The sequence below is a fragment of the Akebia trifoliata genome, chromosome 4 (assembly GCF_017979445.1).
Source record: "Akebia trifoliata isolate Shusen 1 chromosome 4, ASM1797944v1, whole genome shotgun sequence".
NCBI lineage: Eukaryota > Viridiplantae > Streptophyta > Magnoliopsida > Ranunculales > Lardizabalaceae > Akebia > Akebia trifoliata.
Window position 1 is genome coordinate 8,379,830 of NC_141378.1, and position 23,928 is coordinate 8,403,757.

Consider the following 23,928-nt stretch of genomic DNA (forward strand, 5'->3'; position numbering starts at 1 on the left):
AGCCTTAGTAAGATTTGAAATCTTACTTTCAAATTTTTTTCTGTCAGTAAGAAAAGTGTTTTTCAATTTTTTAACATACTCTTTGACCTTTGTACTTCAACTTAGTGAACAAAAAAAATAATACCCTTTTTAACCTTAAGATTGTATCTGTTCCAACATTCAAACTTTAAGAACAAGATAAAATTTTTGAAGTGGAAGATGATGCAATTTTAGATAAAAATTTAAGAAAAGTTCAAACAATGGATCGTTTTTTAAGAGATGCCCCTCCCAGATTTGAGCCCTTTAATTAATTTTGCTAATACGAGGGCCTTACATAATTATCAAATTAATCTAAAATTTAAATAATAAAAAGTAACAGGTAACTTCAACCCACAGTTAGGCTCTCCGTCATGTTAGGATTTGAGAAAAATGCAGATTTCCTAGATATCAGATCCAATCTTCTACTAAGGATTAATACACCTTTTCCTAGGGATTGATATTTTGAAAAATCCATGGTATCCCAATAGTCGTGTTGATGAAGAGTCTCAAGAACATTTTCCTTCTATCTTCTTCTGATAAACCTGTTTATACTGAGATCACTAACTACTCGATGCTAGTGAGAATCAAAGCCCGGTCTAAGTTATTACTTAAGTCTACAAATATTTTCCATGAAAAATAATCCTTTAAAATAAGTAAAGGAAAATCTTAGAGGGACTTTGTTTTTTCACTATTTTTCACACTGCATTGATGTGGTTGCCATAGAAGTGCTTCCTCGAGATACGAGTGAAAAGCATCTATGGTTATGTGCACACTTCCTCGTCAGCGCAGTGTGAAAAACATAGTCCCCCCCAGCACAACTCATAAGTAAAAAAAAAAAAACTAACGGGTAAATAATTATGGTCATCATTTTCGGTGGAATAGAGGAACATGATTCACTCAACCCACCCCAAGTCTTTGGGATAAGGTTTTGTAGTTGTTTTTGTTACTCAAAATTTTAAAACTTTAGACCCTAATTCTTGTGAGAAAACCCTAGGATTTCATGCTTTTAATTAAAAGAAGGAGAAAAGTGGGGAGACCTTGTTACTCAAAATTTTAAAACTTTAGACCCTAATTCTTGTGAGAAAACCCTAGGATTTCATGCTTTTAATCAAAAGAAGGAGAAAAGTGGGGAGACCATTCCCCTAGAATCTGACCATTCAGATGCAATCTAAAGCCTATAAATAATTTTATAATGGATTTTCTCCACAAACAAACATATCTTGATTACATACATTTGGCCAACCAGTTCATTGATCCAGATTCCAAAGAATGTTGATAGCGCATTGTACGACCAAGGAAGAACATGTTGAACAGTAAGGTACATTATATATATAAAGATGTAAAAAAATATGTGTGTGCCATGTTAAAAGAGGTCACATAATACCCAAAACATGAGTTGTGTCCTCTGTTGCATTTCACCTTAAGAAAAAGTGTCTCCATCACCCCTATCTATTCCCTGAAGTAGAAACCTCAGTACTGCAGACAGGGCAAACCTGCACAATCACAATCACGTTTTAGTAGATGAAAAGGGGAAAAACAATTGATATACTAAACCCCGAGAATGATACCAAACTTTGGAATGTAGCTTCTCTGGTTGGTTTAGTAAAAGTCTCTATGATGCACTCAAGTGCAAAGATGCTCGAAAGATATGAGAAATGGACTTAAAAGGGTAGCTGATGGAAATTATTTTTGGCTCCAATACAATTAAAAAAGGTGTTAAGAACTGATTTAAATAAGGTGAGGGTATACACATTTTCGAAAGCCTCAATAGATGGGGCATAACCTAATAGAAGAATCCAGTTGATGTAGTTCTGATTAATGTTGGGAGGTCTAAAGAAAAAATATGCTAGTCAAGCAAAGCCCAGCAATTGGTGGGATGGCACAAAGCTTCAAATACAATCGAATGAATCCATTCATACTAGTGAGCTCTGGAAATTATTCTGAATCTTAGAAGAAAAGGCACAGACACATGACAATGGAAGTAACCCAAAGAGAAAAAGCCTTCCATCTAACACTCGTATGACATAAACACCTCACGTAATGATATTTTCAAACATTAAAAAGGAAAAAACTCAACAAAAAAAACAGCACAAGAAAGAAATTTCACTAAACCATGCATTGAATGCTGCCAGAACAAAAAAAAATTGATAAAAAAAAAATCATATTTAGACATCCTAAACCATGGAATAATCGAAAAATTAGCACAACTTTCCAGCATTGAACACAACAATACCTTGTTTATTTGAAGCCAGTTGTTTATGCACTCAGAATGGTACGAGTGCTTGCATGAAAGCACGGTGAGAGTATCACCGTCCTCATAGTCTAACCGGCAAATGACACATCTGTAACATGCCCACATAAAATTCCTCGTCACATTCCGATATCAATCACTGAAAACAAGGACAGAGGTGCTTACTGATCAGTGCTTCCATCCTCATTGCTTTGTGCTTTGTAGTTAATTGAAGGCAAAGAGGCAATTATATCTGTAGAAAGTCCTCTGCTCTCGGTTCCAACAACTTCACCCAATGCGAGCAATTCCTGTAATAATAGAAACCTTATTTATAAAGTAAACTAAAGCAAGTTCCTATTCCACCAGTAACCAAACTTTAGTGTACCTCATATGAAAGTTCATCCGGGTCAACCTCCTCCCATGTATTCTGAAACCAAAGAAAATTACAGAAACATAACTGGCATCAATCTTTTTTTTAAACTGTATTCTAAATACTATATGGAGAAGCCTCAGAATTCGACACTGTCAGAATCATGTTCGGATGTTAAATTGTCGCAAAACATGTTCCAACATTTTCTCAAATGCATTCATTTATAAGTTCCTAAACTTCCACTCATCCATGTCAACATCATCATCTTTGCTACACTCAATTTACTCACATGATGCTTCTTTGTCGCTCGATATTTAGCTCTAAAAAGCATAGTAGGTCTTACTGCCGTCTATAAATTTTTCTTTTAAATTGATTCATATCATGTGCTCTAGAAGTTTGATTCTATGGATAGAGTCTTCCTCAATCTCTTCATCCCATTTTTTTTTTCATGAAGAAAAATGAGAGGGGTGCAACACAAGGACTTCCCAAGAGGTCATCCATCCTAGTACTACTCTCACCCAAGCACTCTTCATGCTTCTATATAATAGATCATAGATAACAAAAGTGGTCTCTCAGAGGCATTACTAGACCATCAATTTTTATAAGGCATTCCTCCTGGGTGTCAGTACTAAATTTACATTCCACGAAATTCAATATTGGTTCTACTTATTCAAGAACTTGGACTCGAACACCTCTCTCCATAATTCTATTTTTTTGTTGATTCATTCTCCAATCTCATCGACTATATGGAATTCTCAATCAACTTTCAATTCAAAAGGTCATATCTCACTTCTAAAAATAGCTCCAAGAGTGGTTGAGTGGTTCTAACAAGAATTTAGCCACCACAACATGTATAATTCAAAAAGATCACAAGCAAGAAATTAACACTGGCCATGGTAACTCGGAGATACCCACCAAGAACTTAAAGGCTTCAAATAAGGACCCCATATATTGTCAAAATAGAAGTAACGATATTTCACATATTTACAATTGTACAGAAACCACACAATGATTGCTATATTTAAGCTTCAAAAAGAACTATTGATAAGCATGACATCGAAGATAATCGTTAATACCTGAGAATTACTGTCGTGATCCTCAGTATCCTCTGCTTCCCCTACAATCACAAGTTCTTAAAAAAAATATAGTAAAAAGGGGAAGAAAAAAAAAAAGGGAAAAAGAATGATGTGAAACTTCTCTGCCGGATCAAGTTCTAGCAACTCACAATCGTTTATCCCCGAAAGGGTCAACAGATTGACAGCCATTTCTCGCTCTTCAGCATCCTGGAGTGCTCTTGCATAGGCCTCATCACTATTGAAAGCCGATGGGTCAAGATCAACAGCATCAGTATGAGCATGAACATCAAATGTGTCTTCATCGACATCATTTGGATCATCAGCATCATCTTCGTAAACATAACTTCCACTATCCGAACTCCAGTAATCACTCACTTCACCATTCCTTGTTAACATCATATATGCCCTCTCCTATGAATCAAATTCCAATCCAATACTAATCAAAAACGAAACTTTTTTCGTATAAAATTAAGAACTCCTATGAATCAAATTATAATCCAATGTGAATCAAAATCGCATCTTTTTTTTCGGATATAATTAAGAACTCCTATGAATAAAATTCTAATCCAATATGAATCAAAATCATAACATTCCGGAAAAAAATTAAGAACTCCTATGAATCAAATCCTTATCCAATATGAATCAAAATCGCAACTTTTTTTCCGGAAAAAAATAATAATAAATAAGAACTGATGAAGGTGTAAAATTTGTAAACCTAAATAAACCAAGAGTTCAAAACCTAAGAAACTTAGTCGAATCGAGATTGGAAAAAAGGGGTTTGGAGATTGAACCTGTTGTTGTAATCTTCGAGCAAGCGCGAGGTCCGCATCGACTTGGCTGAGGCTTGTGAACGGTGTTCTCGAAGACTGAGGAGACGAGACCACATTCGATCCGTCTTCGGATTCGATCACGGAATGAGGGTTTTCTTCGTCCTCCTTCGCTCCTTCGCAAGCTTCCTTGGTGTTCTCCATGGATGAAATGAAGAAATGAAGGTACCAAACAGATCCTAATCCAGATACAGAGAAGAAGAAATATGGAAGAAACTACAAAACCAGTTGAGACTTTTTACTTACGGGGTCCCTATCCGTGGCCAACAGTTTGGCAAACATTTTGGCAAACACTTTTTCAAAACATGGGTTAGAGGTCTTGGAATGGGCTGATTTTTGGTGAGGACGATCTCTACGGTGAGGAGATCATCCTCACCAAAAATCAGCTCATTCCAAAACTTCTAACCCCATTTTACAAGTGGAAAAATCGTGAACCGTCCATTTTTTGTAAACCATTTTTGATGAGGTTAGAAGTTTTGGAATGGGCTGATTTTTGGTGATGATGATCTCCTCACCATAGAGATCATCCTCACCAAAAATCAGCCCATTCCAAGACCTCTAACCCATGTTTTGAAAAATGTGTTTGCCAAAATGTTTGCCAAACTGTTGGCCATTGATCGCTACCCTTACTTACGACACGCTAATTGTGCCAGGAACTATAGATACTTTTCATCGAGATACGGCCGAAAAAGCATTCGATCAACCTACACACTTCCACGTCAGGAAAGTGAGATATAAGCATAAAGTACGATCTTGAGGTCACTTCAGGATTATTCTCTGAAATTTAGGTTAATGTGTTATAACTAAATTTGGTGTGTAGAAGCTCTCTCTAACAAGGGGATGAGGTGATTTAGGCAGATCCCTCCTCGTTTTGTGACTATTTAAAATACCCTTCCCTATGTTTTCAAATGATGACATGCCCCTAGACCTCAGTCTTCTCTAATAGATTTACAAAATGAACTAAATGCCCTCATCTTCAACATGTATGTAGAAGAAAAAAAAACTCTTGATTTTCTTTCCAAAACCAGTCATATTTTTGCACTTCGCTTTGAAGAATCGATTGCATTAATTTTATTTCACTATTACATCATTCTCTCTACAATTAGAGCTTTTGTAAAGGTTGTTTGCCATGTGCCTTCGACAAGAGAGTCTAACTTAGATTCTTTGTTGGGGACAATTTGTCTTTAAAGGCCATCCAATCTGTAAGGGGCAACTCTAAGGACACGAATGTTAGTCAATTTCCTTCCCCTATCCCATGTGAAAGGTTTATGAATCGTGATAATTTGACTTACCCATTTGACATACTCAATTGACACCCCTGATATGATAGGTTCGGATCGGAAATTTGCTCTCCTTGGGACACAGAACTGCACTTTCCCATAAAAAGGTGCAGTTTTGTATCATGAGGAGAGTAGATTTACGGTTCCCGAGCATGTCACGTTAGGAGTGTCAATTGAGTATGCCACGTGGGTAAGTTAGATTATCACGATTCAAGGTGTTTTTAAATAGATAAAAACAAATCAGTCCGAAAGATGATTATCTTTCGAAATTTTTAATTGATTTTAACTATCAAATGATCAATATATTACAATTCCTATTAGGATTTTTCTTTCTTAAGATAGAATTATATTCCAATTATATCTGAATATGAATTAATTCAAACCATTCCTTATCAATCACACCAACCAATGTCTCGGGACATACATTATGTTATTATTGAGATGTGTGTTAATCAATGCTTCAGAATTTTTTTGAATTTTCCTCCAGATTTGTCATCGAGATATGTGTATTTGGTACGACATTTCTAATCCAGATTAAATACAATTTTTGCCTCATACAGATGCTACACTATAAATTTCATGTTGATTGATTTTTCTAAGATTATAGAAGATCTATCGTTTGACTGATCCATATAAGTAGAAATGGGTCCACTTTTAGAATGTGCTTCGAGGCCCCCTTTGGACCAATAATCATGTGTGCTGTTGGGATCGACCGTCTTAGTTTAATAAGTCGTGTATATGATATATTGGCCTCTTTAAGACATCAAGAGAAGCTTTTATCAAGATGTTGTATACCATTTTTATGGAAGAAGAAGTTTAAAGGTGGACTTGGGTTATAATCTTTTGCTTGGTAATTTAGATGTATCCTCTAAGGTTTTGGGGAGCATTTGAGTTAACCCCACCAGCATTTCAAGCTAAGGACACATATATCCCGGCATGGTCTTTCAACCGATAGAAAATGATCAGGACCTTTTTCTTCAACCTCTTACCAAAAATCCTTCGATTTTTTTACCTTAAGAGCATCTCTAACAATGCTCTTACAATAAAGAGCATATTTTGTCAACATTTGACAAATATTAGTTTAACAAATCCAAAATTTGTTAGGTGCTCCAATAGACTTGACAAATCTTTCATTTGTTGAAAATTAACTCAAATCTTAATAAGAGTCGTGACCTATAATTTGGAATACAAAAACATGATTTGGTGCCACATGCTTCTAGAGAATGAAATTCTAAGAACTTTGAAGAAAGAAAAGGAAATACACTATTTTTCACCATTGATTTGTAATTTTAATTTTTGGGAGTTCGATAACCGTCAATTTCAATATAAGCTCAAAAATTAAAAAAAAAATTAATTAATATTTTTTTTTGTGAATATGAGTTTTTCCATAAAATCTAGAAGGACGTTGTGGTTGATTGTCAATGTAACAATCCATGTGGGCCCAACAACCCTTAGTATGATTTGAAGTCTTACTAAATTAATAAGAAAGTATTTTTTTTTTAATGTTTTATATTATATTTTCAATAATAACGAGCCAAAGCACCTCGCTTCCTGTAGCGAGTCTTTGTCTTGATTTCTACATTCGTTACTTTAACATTAGCCAGTAAAGAGTCAGTTGGACTCAATTTTTGTGATGTGACCCTTTATAATAGAGAAGATGTCAAGTTTAAAGAGTCTATTGGATCTAAGGGTGTGCTTATTTGCATGGAAAACATTTTTCAGGGATTTTGAAATCAATATAAAAATTGAAGTAAAAAATGGGTAGGATGGGAAAATCAATTTGTTTTTAAGAAAAAAATTGAAAAAGGTTAGGATTTTGATTTTCAGAGGGGGTGAATTTCATTTTTCCATAAGTATAGGTGACAAATAGTAAAATCCATACTTTGCTAAATTTTTGGAACGGGGTGGATGGCAAAAACCAATAAAACATATAGAAAATGACTTTCCTACCTATTTCCCATGCGCAAGTAAACATATCCCCACCTTCAATCTTTTTCGATGACAAGATCACCACTTGCTCTTTACTTACTACTCAATTTTTATATTACACTGTCTTCTAAATCATTAAAGAAGAAAATAAATACAATTTTTATCCTAAATAAATCAAGGGTCGAAGACAATGGGTTTTTTATGAAAAAAAAAATATCAAAGGTTGATACAAAAATAATGTTTTAACCTAATAGTTGAAGAGTATGAGATCTTGAGAGGAAAAATCAAGGACTTTTGAGAATAGTGCATATGTTGAATACAATGTTATTTCGGTCATTTTCTGTTAGTTTCTCCTAGAAGATCACGTGATGTATTAGTAGTAAAATTATCAACAAGGGTTTGCTATATTTATTTTTTTGTGAAATGAGGTGGCCTCATGACTTACTCTATTGCAAGTTAAAAAATAACAATGGGATCAGGGGCATGCAATCAGTCCTATTCCAAAGGGAGTATGAAATGATGTTACCCAATGATATAAAAAAGGGGGAGCAACTACATGTAAACCACGTCTCCTTTATCTTCACTGTGTGCATATTCTTTAGGTGGTTTTTTTTTTTTAAGAAAAAAAAAATGTAACGTTCAACAAATGTTCATCTCTTTATTTTTGTTGAAGGAAGAATAAATTCTCTTTCTCTATTTTGTTAAAAGAAGGTATAAATAGAAGAAGATGGGGTTTAATTTTTTTTTAAGTGCAATTATACTAAAAGGGTGCAATCATGATACAACAAGCTCATTATATCTAATAATAATAATATTAGAATAATGATTTTCTAACTAGAAAGTTGTACTCAATCAATACTTGGCTAACGTCTTATGGACACAAAACCATAGATCTATTTTCTCGAGATACACAAATACAAATCGTCATAAAATTGTGAATTTGTGTATTATGAGAAAATATATTTTTGATTTATTATTTCTGACACATTAGTGAAAGACTTTCATTGTGTTTGGATAGAGTTTCTTGACGATTTCTACTATTGTGGAAAACTAGCAAACGTTTGGATGGATTTTTTACTTTTACACAGAAAGATTAAACTTTTGCTCTTGCACGGAAAATATGTATTTATAGAAAATCTTTTTAATTAGAATATCATCACTTATATTATTATTATTATTGTGTGTGTGGTTGGCAGGGGAATAATGTTAGGGTTCACACGGTGGTCATAGTCAACAGCATGATAGTCAAAAAGATCTTCCTCTTTCCTGGAAGCCTTGTTGGCAAAAGCTGTCCTCTAGATTTATATTGGGAAAGTACCCAAGAAGGATGGTTCACAAAGCTACGTATAACGTTTTAGATTTCGTACACATTATTGTATGCTTTTAAGGGCAACTTAGACGCTTGTCACGAATACATGTACGCAAGATAGATGCATGGATTAGGATGGGGCAATACCATTTAGGCCTAGCCTAGCCCCATAACTAAACAAACCTTAAGCCAATACCCAAACTTGGTACACAAAATGGACCACGACAAACCCGACCCATTAATAGCCCCAGACCCACCTTATGGTGTAACTTTAGCGAAAAGATCAGCTTCATTTATAATTTTTGTATGCCACGTGGCATGTTTTGGTATGATAAACATGAAAGATACATATACGTGATTAAGAATTCATATTTTCTTTTCTTAACTATATAAATTGAGTAGAAAACACCGACATCAAGAAAGCGTGTTATATTAAATACACTCAACTCAAAATTTTGAAGGAACCATCTTAGCACTATGATATGGCTTTTCCTATTTAATTTACATCCGTACTTTTCACATCCGTACTTTTCATTATTATTTAAGATATCTCTTCAATTGCCACGTGTAATGCAGATACAAGCGGTAAACTGCTTCAAAGCTTTTTCCAGAAAACGAGTTTGGTGCTAGGTCCTCACATAAGAAATGCTGCAGACACCGACACGACACGTCACGTCAATGGAGGAACAACTTTGCTGGTCGCCTTGAAAATTTAAAATCAAACACCCAAAAAAATATCAAATCTAATAACTTAGATTTCACCAAATAATTATTTATGGATTTGGTCAATTAAATGATCCTCCCGAACCAAAATATATTCTGCAAGATATTATAAAAAAGAATAATGATTTTTTTGACACCCTCTCTTAACATATATTCCCATCGCAAAATTATATATCATTTTTCTCAAAATATAGAGAATTATAAATCTTTTTCTTGTATATCCCAAGATAAATGATCAATGGTTTTTGTGATGGGGTGTATGTTAAAAGGAGGTGAGGTGACCGACTATCACAACTCTATTAAAAAATGACATCAAACTCTTTCTATTGAGAAACACAGCGAAAACATATATCTTACCTTCTCTCTATCACTTTATTGACCACCATGGTGCATGACACACGGTTACGAAACTAGTTTTGTACAAGTTACCATCAACTTTGAACAACATCCCTTGCACTATTGAATGTTGTAACAATCTAAAAAAAAAAAAAAATTAATTAAAGACTTAGAGAGTAATTATCTCAAGGGAATGCAAAATTTGAATTGGTCAAGACCCAATCTTTTTCAGACGGAATCAAATTGAGTTAATTTTTGATAAAATTGACTATTTTTTTGTTATTATTTATGTGGGCTTCAAATTTATATAACCATTGTCGATGGTTCGTATGTCACCTCGTGATCTATGTAACTATATAGAAATATCTTGCATCACACTACTCATGAAGCCAAGACTTGTTCAGAGTCTACAGTCTAAGTAGGCCTTTCCCTCTCAATAGGGACATGACCTGTTGAGTCCAAGTTCCCACCGTCAAAGATCTTGAATTGGGCCAAAGTCCTTGAATTGCCAACCAAAGTATGGACATTTGGCTGAAGTAACTCAGCTAGATAAATAACTCGACTCAATATCTTAATTGGTAAAATATATGTGTGATGATATTATGGATTTGGGTTCAATTCTCACTACACCGAGTTACTGATTTAATTAAGAAAGTAAGTTTGCTGTTCTACAATAAAATAAAATAAAAAAAAGGGCACTGAAATGCCCAATGAGCATTCCCACTAAGGTATTATTTCAATATAATCTATTAACCCCTAATAGGAATATGTAAAGGTAATAGAGAAGTAGGTCAAAATGTTGATCGAGGTCGTACCTCCACCTTTTCCCCAATATCTTGCACGACATACCTTAAAGGCTAAACCTCAATTGTCATAACTAACAGTCCCAAGTGACAAATTGCCAGTGTTAAACAATAGATCGTAAACTTTTTTCATGTCACTTGGCAAACATTAGTTTTGGGTAAATTTACCAAAACATGTATGAAAAATTGAAAATGGTGCACCATCCAAATTAATTTTGAAAAGGGTAATTTATCATTTTTTTGAAAATAAGTTTTTTTTATATATCAAAACAGTAAAAAATAGAATGAATAGTATTTTCTTAAAATAATTTTTATACTCAAAATAATCATTTTTAACTTTATATTGAAATTACTTAGTTACTCTCCTTTTAATTTATATTCAAATTATATTATTACCCAATATTATATAAAAGAGTTGGGTTTTAATAAATGTGAAGGGTAAAAATGGTAAAAAGATAGAAAAAAAAAGAGAAAATGACATTTTTGGTATGAAAAATATAGAAATTGTTATTCATTTAATTTTTTACTATTTTGGTAAAAAAGACTTATTTTTGAAAATGGTAAACTATCATTGTTGAAATTAATTTGAATAATGCACCTTTCGAATTTTTTTAATTTTTGTGCTCCATTTTAGTGATGTGCTCTAAGTTTTATTTTTATTTTATTTTAATGTAAGCTATAACACCCTCAAACCTTTGTTAAGTGTCTAACTTAGTACATAAGTAATTCAATATAAAAGAGATAATTGCCTATGATATGAACATCGAGTAATGTATGATTCAATAATCACAATACCTCCTATAGATACTCTCTTAGATTTTGAGGACAACTAGTGTAATTAGATAAAGAATCGTGCTGGGGGGACTTTGTTTTTCACTCCGAGGGGGTGCGCACATAACCATAAAATACTTTTCACTCGTATCTCTAGAAAACACTTATATGACCAGCACATCAATGCAGCGTGAAACACAGTGCAAAATAAAGTCCTTTTAGGATTTTTGTTTGATAAATGAGATTATGTCCTTGAAATTTAGATTATGTTAAGTGCCATTTAAGAGTCTAAGATGCGTTTTGCTTGCAAGACAATACACCAAAAAAGGCTAATTCAAGATAAGAAACAACAAACTATTTAAATAAGAAAAAAAATTTCAAATTAAAAGCATGTGTGTATTTTTATTTATTTTTTCTTTATTTTTGGTCACACAGGGGGGAGCTTCTGCGCCCCCTCCCCCGCCCCTCTGTATTTCTTCAAAAAAGTTCCCACCTTTTGACCATCACCTCTTTCTTCTCTTCTTCCTTGTGTTTGCTCCCAACCTTCCCATGACACCCTATCTCTCTCTCTCTTCTTATCTATGATTAGTAACTATTTATTTGGTTTTTGATGTTTTTCGTTCAAACTTGAAACCAAATCATGGGACTCTGTTTTTCTGCCTCGAAGGTTAATGGCTTTGCCTCCAACAGAAACACCACCAACAATAGCAAAAACAATCGGAAAGAGAAAACCAATACTTCTTCTTCAACAACAACAACAACAACAAAGAAGAATTCAAATGAGAGCCAACAAAAACAGAGGGATTCACAGAAGCCGCAGCAACAGAGACGTAAAGCGACTTCGAGGCGGCCGAGTGGGCCTATTTCATGCGGGAAGCGGACGGATTTTGGGTACGCGAAGGACTTCGACAAAAAGTATTCAATTGGGAAGTTATTGGGTCATGGGCAGTTTGGGTACACGTTCGTTGCCACAGATAAAGCAAATGGAGATCGTGTCGCTGTTAAGAGAATCGAGAAAAATAAGGTATTTTCTGAATTGGGTTTTGTGTTTATTTTGTGTCAATTTTGGGATATTTGTTGTTTTTCTATTGACCCTTGTTTGCAATTGCGTTTGTTGGCAATTATGTGAATTTGAGTTTTCTAGCTTCAATCGTGTGCTGCTTTTGAATGATTTGGGTTTAAATTGAGGTTTTAATATTAGGTCTATAAAATTTTGTGCTTTTGTTGATTGATTTGGGTTTAAATTGAGGGTTTTGTTGGGTTTTAATATTGGGTCTATAAAACTGTTTGGGTTGAATCTAGGTAAATGCTTATTGGTAGGTTATGTTGGAATTCAATTGGGAAGAGGTTTGATTCTGACATAGTGGAAGGCACTTTAACTTTTAAGATTCTACCATCTTTTGAATTGTCAATTTTCCTTCGATTTTTTCTGGAAAAAGATATTGTTCAATTGATTTCTCTGGGCAAAAGCTTATTGCTTTTCAATGATACAAGAATATGGGTCCTTTGTAGCTGGTGGACTTCATGACTTCTCCTCAATAATACTACTAGGATGAATCTTTAACTTGTTTCAATGACAAACTCAAACATGCTAGAGTTAAGTGCATTTATCTAAACCCATACACACACCTTGGTTAGGCGAACTTCGTGTGGAATTTTTGATTCAATATCAAGGGTTTCAAATTTCAGTGGCAACGGGATTTTGCAATGCTAGAAAAACTGGGTAGGAGAAAACCATGTCATCTCCCCTTTCTAGTTTACCATCTTACATACGAAAGAAACCTTTGGAGAAGGATTTTAGGTATCAATCACCGTTGCACATCCACTGATTGGTTCCCAACATTTCACTCGTCTTCAAACAGCATAAGGATTTGGAAAGCCATTACAAAGCATATTACCGGTTCAATGTAGGAATGGGTGACTCGATTAGATTCTGGGAGGAGATTTGGTGTGATGATGCGCCTTTGAGAATTCAAAAACCCTACTCTGTACTTGATATCTCATCTCAGCAACATTTTTATTTGCCGTTGTGTGAAGGTCAACGATTTGAGCACTTCATGGGATTTGAGAATTAGACGTAACCTCAATGACTAGGATATTGGTCTTGTCAGTGCTTTTTCTGGGAGGATATCCAACAGTTTTAATCTGTCTTCGAACTTGGATTCTTGGGAGTGTATATGGAATGAGGTCTGCAGCTTTCCGGTGGATTTTTCTGAAGGGAGTTAACCCATAAGGAGTCCCAAGTATTCCCTCATAAGTTGATATATGGATTCCTCGTTCCTTTCAAAATCTCTTCTTTGGATAAATATTTTATCATAAACTACATGATCAGTAGAGAATTCGCTACGCCTCACATAGGTGTCTTGTGTAATGGATCCCGATGAAACAAGGGAACAATTTCTTATCCGGTGAACTTTTTCTTGGCTTTGGGATGAGTTGGGTCACCCTCCATCTTTGCTCCATTTGTTAAGAGGGTTGGCATGCCAAAAGCCTATCCTCAAAAGGGAGGATCCTTAGGATTTTGAGGTCCTTTGAAGTTTGTTGGGAGCTATTTGGTTGGAAAGAAATAGAACAATATTTGGCTGCAAGGAATAAGGCATTGAGGCTACAATAGTGAATATGAAAGCCTCTTGGTCTTTAGTTTTGCAGAACTTTGGGGTTACCTCTTTGACAATTAATCTTTAGCTGGGATTTCCGTTTGTGTTCCTAGATTTTTCTCTTTTAGTGGTGTTTTTTTGTTCATTATCAGCTTGATTTTCATTGAGTTCTTTGTATCTTTTTAGGTGCTGTTTTTAAGAAAATTCCATTTTATTGATTAAAAAAAGTATGATTGATCCTGTGATGATGGAATCCATAAAAGATTATTTAGCAATCTATTAATCTCAGTTGTCAATGAAGTATTTTTATTGGTAACCTAAGAAGTCACTAAATTTTGTGGCAGATGATCCTCCCTATTGCCGTTGAGGATACTAAGCGGGAGGTCAAGATATTTCAAGCCCTTACGGGTCATGAGAATGTTGTTCAATTTCATAATGCATTTGAGGATGATTCATATGTGTACATAGTTATGGAGTAAGATTCCTTTTTTCTTGCGTCATCTCTTTTATTTATTTAGCATTTTATGCCAGTTTAAAAACTTACATCAGCTATTCTTCTGTGATTTTAAAATGGTTTTGTTATATTATCTTTTATCAGGTTATGTGAAGGTGGTGAACTAATGGATCGATTATTGGCCAAGTAAGGTTTCTCAATTCCTTGATTTCCACTTTTTTATCTTGCAATCTCCTAATAAATTCAAGTTTTAGTGTCATTATTAGTTTTAATAATAAAACTGAACTTGGAGTTGATATATTTGTTCAGAAAGGACAGCCGTTACACAGAGAAAGACGCAGCAATAATAGTGCAACAGATGCTCAAGGTTGCAGCAGTGTGTCATCTACATGGTTTGGTACATCGTGACATGAAACCTGAGGTATAGTTGAAGTACTACCCAATGGAGATTCTGAAATTATGCTACATCGAGTCAAGCAACTTGAATCCTCACTGAAACTATTTTTTTTTGCAGAATTTTCTTTTCAAGTCAACCAAAGAGGACTCTCCCCTGAAGGCCACAGATTTTGGTCTGTCGGACTTTATAACTCCAGGTTAGTTGGAATTCTTAATATTGAAAAAATCCAAATATTATTCTCAGGTTTCAAAAAATTACAAGACATCTTGCAAGGATTACAATTCTTAAAAAAACCTCATGATATTTTTACAGGATTTTGATGGGTATATTTTAAAAATTAAATATGTAGCTCAGTTTTGTAATTTTGTTTGAGATTTTCATGACAACCACGAAAGTTCTGAGAGAAAGATTTGTGACCTTAGTGCAGAAGAAAATTCTCCTCTTTTGTGTGTCTGTATTGGGGGTTCAAAGGTTTTCTTTGCTTGCATATGTCAAGAATTTCAGTTCTAAAGCCTTCTCTTGTACGTGTGGCTGTTGACTATTGCAGGGAAGAAGTTCAAAGATATCGTTGGCAGTGCCTACTACGTTGCACCAGAAGTACTAAAACGCCAATCAGGGCCTGAATCAGATGTATGGAGTATCGGTGTGATTACATACATTTTGCTCTGTGGAAGACGCCCATTTTGGGATAGGACTGAGGATGGTATATTTAAGGAGGTATTGTACATTTTAATATGGGATTTCAAGAAATTTTGTGGCCATTTGTCAGAGTTTAAACGTTTTCGAGGCTGAGTATGTTCTTTTGATTGTTCACTATCATATTATTATAAATTCTCTAAGTCTAGTTTCAACATCAATTTTTTTTCAGGTTTTAAAGAACAAGCCTGATTTTCGCCGGAAGCCTTGGCCAAGCATAACTAACAGTGCTAAAGATTTTGTACAGAAGTTGTTGGTGAAGGACCCACGTGCAAGACTGACAGCCGCTCAAGCTTTGTGTATGCATCTTTCACTTTCTTCTTTCTTTTACCTTTTTCCTCCTCTATTTTGAAGGGATTAACTTCTCTAGGCACGTTTATTAACTTCTCTAGATTATTTTTACTTGTTAGTTTTTTTTTTTTTTTGGTAGATTACTTTCGATGGGTTCCTTTGTGCTAATCACATGTTGGATAATTGAACTGCTTTATGGCAATTTTTCTTTGGTTTTATGGTTGTATAGGATGTTATTATTGTCTGACAAGTGGCAATTGTTTTTCAGCACACCAATGGGTTAGAGAAGGTGGGGATGCCTCAGAGATCCCTTTGGATATATCTGTATTATCCAACATGCGGCAGTTTGTGAAGTACAGTCGTTTAAAACAGTTCGCTCTTAGGGTAAACCTTTTTTTTTTTGGTTGGAACCCTTTCTGACAAAGATAGAAAATAGTTTTCTGATTTGTACATTTGTTGGGTTTTGCAGGCATTGGCCAGTACACTTAATGAAAATGAGTTGGCTGATCTCCGGGATCAGTTTGATGCAATTGATGTGGATAAGAATGGTTCTATTAGTCTTGACGAAATGAGACATGTGTGTTTTCCTTCTCATTCTTCATTGTGGAGTTGATTCAATTGGTCTTTGTTCACATTTCATTGCGAATGGAACCGTAGATTGGATTGATTAGTTTCTGATTTATCATAATTATGCCCGGTCTTTGTTCGCAGGCCCTTGCAAAAGATCTTCCTTGGAAAATGAAGGAACCACGGGCTCGTGAGATTCTTCAAGCGGTAAGCAAACCTTCCTCCTTTGTAATCTCACTCATTTCCTCCTTGGTCTGTTTTCATTTCCCCATGTGTATTTCTTCCCCCCCCCCCCCCCCCCCAACACACACACACACACATCTTTTTTCACTAAAATATCAATGAGGAGGGGTATTATTAGAAAAGAAATGTGGTGGAGAATGCTACATCCCCATGAGGTCTTGGGCGTGCATTCCCCATATATATAGTTGCATTCCAAACTCTGGAGTAACAGTTACTTGTTAATGAGTACTGTTTAGTTGTCTTGGTCTATATATGTGGTAAATCTAATTGTTTCTCTGTTTAGTTGTCTTAGTCTATGTATGTGGTAGATCGAATTGTTTCTAAGTTCGCTCGTGAAAGTCAAAGAGCTGAGACACTGGTCAAGTTGTGTTGTACACTCAAGCACCCCAACATTGGTTTATGAAAGTTTGTAACATTTGAAGTTACCGATATGATTAAATTTATTTATATTATAAAATAAAATTAGTATAAATTTTGGCACAGCTACCCCAACCATTATCGACATCTGTACACTCCTTAATGTTCACTTTATGAATTTGTGACTTTGATTGTCCTGCATGGTTTGAGTTCCTTACTGTGGGTAACCATTGGCCTGAACCAGATTGACAGCAACACAGATGGGCTTGTGGACTTCTCTGAATTTGTTGCAGCCACTCTACATGTGCATCAATTGGAGGAACACGACTCTCAAAAGTGGCTGCAGCGGTCTCAATCTGCATTCGAGAAATTTGACTTGGACAGAGATGGATTCATCACACCGGAGGAGCTAAAGATGGTGAGCATTTAAGGCATCAAATCTACTTGAAGTACATTTAACACCCCCCCCCCCCCCCCCCCCGCACACCCACACACACAAAAAAAACTCATTTAATTGTCAAAATTTGGTTCTCATTGAAGTTGTTTTCTTGTTTGAAGCACACGGGGCTGAGGGGATCGATTGAACCACTACTTGAAGAGGCTGACATTGACAAAGATGGAAAGATAAGCTTATCTGAATTTCGCAGGCTTTTAAGAACAGCAAGCATGAGTTCCCGCAATGTGCCTAGCCCATCTGCTTTACGAAATTCAAGCAAGTTGAAATTATAAGAAAGATGATTTAAGGATTGACAGAGGTGGAAGGTGATACGAAGAATGAATCTTTGTTGAGATGATCAGCACATGTAAAGCCTAATTACCAAGAAAGGTGGTTTGGCTGCGTCTTTGCACAGTTGATGATTCTTGTAATATTTACCGGTGTTGTTGCTATATATATTCTTTGATGTGGTGGGGGCTTATTTGATCATTCCCTGCAACTGTAATATGTGATTATATGTAATTAATGAAAATTTATTTCTTACAATTCATTTACCATGTTTTCCTACTTCTGAAACATGGGTTTTTTTTTTGTTTCCTTTTAAACTCCCTATCAAATGTACATAACTGGTTTTTTATTTTTATTTTTATTCCAACTTCCAGTTTTCATTGAGAAAATATTCATGTTGAAGGTTACAAAAGAAATTCAAAAGAATGTGGGTTGAGATAATAAAAGTGGATGCATATAAGTACCACTGAAATAAGGGTCTAGAGCTGAATTGGATTTACCCTCACAGCCATAAAATAGAATCTATTGTCTGGGATGATTGATCTCAAATATCACTTTCAACATGAATATTAAAAACTCTCCTGGGTGATTATATTCTATCCAAAAGTCTGTCGTAGCCTTTTACTTCCTTGAAAATCCTATCTTGTTCCTATGCATTGCGGGTTAAGGTTTTTAGGTTGGAGATGAGGCTAAAAATCCAGTCTTACATTATTATTGAGAGATTTGGAAGTTGAAGAATATAAAGTCTTAAGGTTGATGGCCGAGAGTATTTAGGTCATTTGCATACTCTCTCTAATAGAAGAATTAAGTCAAGGGGCATGTCATTATTTTGAAAGCAAAAGGGTATCTATAATATTCACCAAAACATGGAGGGGTATGTCAAAATTACCCAATATTTTTTGGACTTCCCTTATGCGTACGTACACGTCTGATGATCAAGACAGACTAATCAAGTGCCATAAATCACGGCTTCACCCCCTTCACAGAGAGAGAGAGAGAGAGAGAGAGAGAGTCACAGAGCACATTTAGAGAGAGATATGAGGGCACCGAAGAGACCAATCCACGCAGTGGCGACATGGGTGAGGCGACAGCCTCCGAAAGTTAAAGCCTTTCTTGCAGTTGTATCGGGCATGGCCGCTCTGGTTTTTCTTAGATTTATAGTTAACGATCACGACAACCTCTTTGTTGCAGCAGAGGCTGTCCACGCTGTTGGGATCTCTGTTCTCATCTACAAGCTCATGAAGGAGAAGACTTGTGCCGGTAATTTTTTTATCTTTTTTTTTTTTTAAATAAAAAAAAATTCCCTTTTTGTTCGTGTTTCCCTCCCTCAAGCTCAATGGGTGGGTGGTGACATGGCTTCGATCTACTCTATTATGTGAAATTAGATATTTTTTTTTCTTTTCTTTTAAGTCGGATCGAAGGGGCAGAGCGTATTTTTTTTTTTTGGATGTTTGGAGGATTTAGGTTTTGTTGCAGATTCAGTGTCTGTTTGTTGGATCTCCAATTTTTTGTGCATTTTTTTCCTCGAAAACTTCTTCATTAGTGCAGAAATTGCGACCCCAAGTTTAGGTTATTTATTTATTTATTATAAACCGTCTAGAACTGCTTGTTTGAATATTAGAGTTTTTAGTAGATTTTAAAATGTGAATAATATATTTATTTGCTGTTCATATTGGTTGATCTATGGTATCAGTATGTATGGTGATATAATAATGTGGAAAACTGAACAAAGAATGAAGAAAAAATAAAATAAAAGCTCTTGTAAAGGCATTTTGGAATTGGGCCATTTGCCCAAGTCAACAACTTTAGGCTCTAGAACCCTTGTGGGTGTGCTTGTGTTGTATGATTTGTACCTTGGATTGGGGTAAGCAGTCTTAGTTTGGGTAAGTGGGATTGTATGTATAAGTGAGATTTAAGAAGTATGAGCAGATTGCACATCTTAGTTTACCATCTAATTTGTGTAAATGGAGTGGCTTTAGACAATTGTATTAATAGCAATTATCCCTTTTTATTCTGGTGTTCTTTGGTCCAAACAAGTATCTTGCACCACTTGCAGTTATTGATCATGATTGCTGCTTTACTAAGATTAGTACATGCTTCTAAGTGCTTAATTCTTCAAATTATTTTGACCGATGCCCACTTTGGATAAAACTGGAGAATAGAAACCAAAATTTAGCTAATGAATGAAAATAGGATTTCACTTATCCTGTAAGAGCACATTATCTATTTTAAAGTAAGAAGTACAAAATGCTGAATGAATTGATTTACCCTTTTGTCTTCTTTGATCAACATCATCCATTGGTTGGTACTTCCATTTTCTATGGGTTTCAAATTTAAGAATATTTGTTATGTTAGTCCACAACTAATAATTAGCTCTCAAAAAATACTTGTGATTGCTTATTTGGGTTCTGATCGTCTATCCTTGCATGCTCTATCCAGTTATTTTTCTGTCATTACACCATTTTATCATGCTTCCTGTAGTTACTGCTTGTTTCTATATTAATGTCCCTTTTGGTTTATCTGTTGCCTTGAATTCCTTGCAGGACTCTCACTCAAGTCTCAGGAACTAACAGCTATATTTTTAGCTGTTAGATTGTATTGCAGTTTGGTTATGGAATATGATATACACACACTGCTTGATTCAGCTACGCTTGGGACAACCCTTTGGGTTATTTATATGATACGTTTTAAATTGAGGTCTAGTTACATGGAGGATAAAGACAACTTCGCAATGTATTATGTGGTGAGTTTTACGTCATCTGCATTCAACTATTTTTTTTCCTTTCCATAAAACCATAGCCTGGGTTGAAAATTTAAAATTTGATTCTCTCTTATGTATCTTCCCATCCATGATGGTTTTCCATTTATTTTGATGTAAATGAATGATGAAAAGATAGGACGTGCATTAAGTTTGTTAATAATGATTTAGAGTTTTTTAGGTCACCTGAAGTTGGACACTTATGCATCCAAACATCAATAAGGTATTGACATTTAGAAAGAGAGAAATATATTACCTAGGTATGAAAGACAATGTAAAAAGGTCGGAGGAGAACCAATTATTAAGTTTTCTTGGTTTCCCTTGTGCGTGTGACACAATCTTATTTTAGTTGGATGCTTTTAGGGTCAAACAAGGTTGGGCACTATGAACATCTTTCTGAATAATATGAAGTTTCTTTAGATGAAAAATTATAAGATTTATTAGAAAGCTAAATGGTAGGTAAAATAATTATAATATTTTTTACAATTAATTTTAATTGTAAAAAGTAAAGTTTCTATGGCCATTTTTGGAAACAATTAATAACATTTTCATATTTAAATAGAGATATTTGATGATGGGTGTCTTTGTAAAGATCTTAGCAAGAGTATTCTAATGTTGCATTTTTTTTTTAATCGCAAATCAGCTGTAAGATTGGATGTTATGGCATTATGACGAATCCAAAGAAAATGAAACTACTTTTTTTTTTTGTGGATAGATTGATACCTGGGTAGATATGATTAGTTGCAATTAAATAGGTTTGGCTACTCAAGGGGGTGGTTTGGGTTGTCGCTTTAGCACATTCTATTCTTCATAACTGCCCTCACTGTGTTATTATAAGTTGATATTGTTCATGGTTTTTTATTTTTATTTTTTGGAAGAAAAAAGCAGCAAAAAAACTTCACCATGAGAGGGCCTAACAATGGAATTCAAGCATCCTCTTCAAAATGTATTACATATTAGGGAGTCAAGGAAATTTATATCTGTCAGTTATGGGACTATGATATTTTTTTCCTGAGTTTGATGGATGTTCTATTAAGAACATAGCTGAAGCAGATCAGAGACTAATTGGACGGATTAGGATCTTCTGTTTATTCTTATCAGTTTTTTCATTGCAAAAGTCACATCCTAATTTAGGTGAGACTCTAAACGGTGAACAAGCCCTTGAATGTCATTGTAAATGAGATTTTTTTTTCTTCTTTCTTTAATTGTGCTCTCAATCGTCTGGTAGTAGTTAATCAGTTGACTAATTCACCAACCAGACGGTTGTCATAGTATATTTGTTAGTTTTATGGACATCTTTTTCACCTTTTCAGTAGAACCTATGAATTATAAAAATTGCAATAGATGGTACTGTTGGTTTTTACACCTTAGTTTTATGTAGTTATTGGTTGATTTCCACTACTTGAGATAATTTCCAATTCGTGTGTAGGTGATACCTTGTGCTTTATTAGCTCTAGTGATTCACCCATCAACATCACATAATATTTTCAACAAGATTTGCTGGGCTTTCTGTGTATATCTAGAAGCCGTTTCAGTACTACCCCAGTTGCGGGTAATGCAGAACACGAAGGTATGAGCTGGAGAAATGCACAATTACACATATATGATGTACGTGTTTGGGTTATTTCAACTTTTTTCTGTGACCCATCTTCCATTGATATTTTCAGATCGTCGAACCATTCACGGCTCATTATGTATTTGCATTGGGTGTCGCAAGGTTCTTGAGCTGTGCCCATTGGGTCCTCCAGGTTTGATTATACATAGTCTATAGATGTTTGGTGTTTGGGAACGTAGTTGGTTTATGGGTGCTGCCGTGAAATTTCTATTGCTAAAAAAATCAGCCTGAACTAATGATCATAACTATCCAATCCATCATATGCTTTTGGATGCTCTCATAATATTAGAGAAATTCTATTACCGCACCAACTTTTATTTGCAACACACCAATTCTTCTGAAATTAAGCACAGTTTACATATGTATTGGTGTATTAGAAGTAAAAGTTGGTGTGCAGTGTGCTAATAGAAGCTCTCTAATACATGATAAAATACTGTCTAGAAAACTTCCTGAGGTTGGATGTTCCTTGTTGATTAACCAATTGTTAACACTTAACATAGGGTTACTATTTTCACTCACGGGGCCTCTTCAAGGGGCATGAATTGGTTGGGGATTCAGTCTACCACATAATACTTTGTTTGCCTTTGCCCTACAGGTGGTAGATAGCCGAGGACGTTTACTGACAGCTTTAGGTTATGGGTTGTGGCCGTCCATGGTTCTTATCTCAGAAATAGTCCAAACATTCATCCTTGCGGACTTCTGTTACTATTACGTCAAAAGGTGTGTAATAGCTGTTTCATTAACTCAGAGCCATTCGTTATCTTCTCTCCTGGCAGAATTTAATATTCATTTCTTTTGCTTGCAGCCTTGTTGGTGGACAACTTGTTCTACGTCTTCCCTCTGGAGTAGTGTGAGTTGAAGGTTTCGTGTGTAGCAAATGGGCTTAGCTCATCAATCAAATCTAACTTAAAATAAGGGAATGCCGGTATATGCTTGTCTTCAGGTCTTTTTCTCTCCCACATCATTTCTTCTTGCAGTCTTTAAATGGAATGCTAGTTTGATGATTGTAAAGTTGGGGATGCAGAGGAGATTTGGTAAATATAATTTAAAGCATCATTTTCATCACACTGCTGTTTATTATTTTTTTTATTGTATCTGCATTTTCCTCCGTTGGAGAGAATATTAGTGGGTTCTGTTTTTCCCGTTTCACACAAATCAATCTCAAGCTTCTTTGCAAAGCAAACACGATAGCATGATATTAGGATGGGCGGTTTGGTCCTAACTCCACTTCAGGTGTGTTCCAAGTTAAGTCATGTTTTCTTGCCATAAAAGCTTACTTCCTCGGTTAACGTAAAAAACTTACGAAAGTTTATATCCACCAAACCAACCCCCACATGGCCCCATTGTCAAGCTCACACCCCGGCAAAATCCACTTTGTGCAAGCAGCTGTTGGCTTGCTTAACAACCATCATGACGCAAAGTCAAGGCTCTTTGCACGAACGGTCATCATTTTCTGTAATGATGTTTCAGTTGGCTCTGGTTGGATGCGCCTACAAAATCCAATTTGATGGTCACTGAGCATTAATGGTTCAGGGTCAAAGATTTTTTTTGAAGGGA

General features: G+C 35.2%; 3 protein-coding genes across 3 annotated transcripts; 2 read left to right on the top strand and 1 right to left on the bottom strand.

The window, feature by feature from the left end:
* Positions 1-1,180: 1,180 nt before the first annotated feature.
* LOC147403508 (E3 ubiquitin ligase BIG BROTHER-related-like) lies at positions 1,181-4,762 on the bottom strand. The gene is made up of 7 exons (XM_086439101.1): positions 4,486-4,762; positions 3,844-4,105; positions 3,695-3,735; positions 2,634-2,675; positions 2,435-2,556; positions 2,252-2,360; positions 1,181-1,511 (listed from the first exon to the last, which is right to left on the bottom strand). The coding sequence occupies exons 1-7, from the start codon at positions 4,663-4,665 to the stop codon at positions 1,464-1,466; spliced, it is 804 nt and encodes a 267-aa protein (XP_086295227.1). The 5' UTR covers positions 4,666-4,762; the 3' UTR covers positions 1,181-1,463.
* A 7,335-nt stretch (positions 4,763-12,097) lies between these two features.
* On the top strand, positions 12,098-18,260 carry LOC147403509 (calcium-dependent protein kinase 18-like). The gene is made up of 12 exons (XM_086439102.1): positions 12,098-12,696; positions 14,614-14,744; positions 14,868-14,909; positions 15,033-15,144; positions 15,238-15,316; positions 15,668-15,837; positions 15,989-16,115; positions 16,376-16,491; positions 16,577-16,684; positions 16,819-16,881; positions 17,519-17,692; positions 17,833-18,260. The coding sequence occupies exons 1-12, from the start codon at positions 12,313-12,315 to the stop codon at positions 18,001-18,003; spliced, it is 1,677 nt and encodes a 558-aa protein (XP_086295228.1). The 5' UTR covers positions 12,098-12,312; the 3' UTR covers positions 18,004-18,260.
* Positions 18,261-18,963: 703 nt separating this feature from the next.
* On the top strand, positions 18,964-23,436 carry LOC147403510 (uncharacterized). Its single transcript, XM_086439103.1, has 6 exons — positions 18,964-19,258; positions 20,542-20,741; positions 22,186-22,326; positions 22,424-22,504; positions 22,967-23,091; positions 23,177-23,436. The coding sequence occupies exons 1-6, from the start codon at positions 19,036-19,038 to the stop codon at positions 23,223-23,225; spliced, it is 819 nt and encodes a 272-aa protein (XP_086295229.1). The 5' UTR covers positions 18,964-19,035; the 3' UTR covers positions 23,226-23,436.
* The last annotated feature ends 492 nt before the right edge of the window (positions 23,437-23,928 follow it).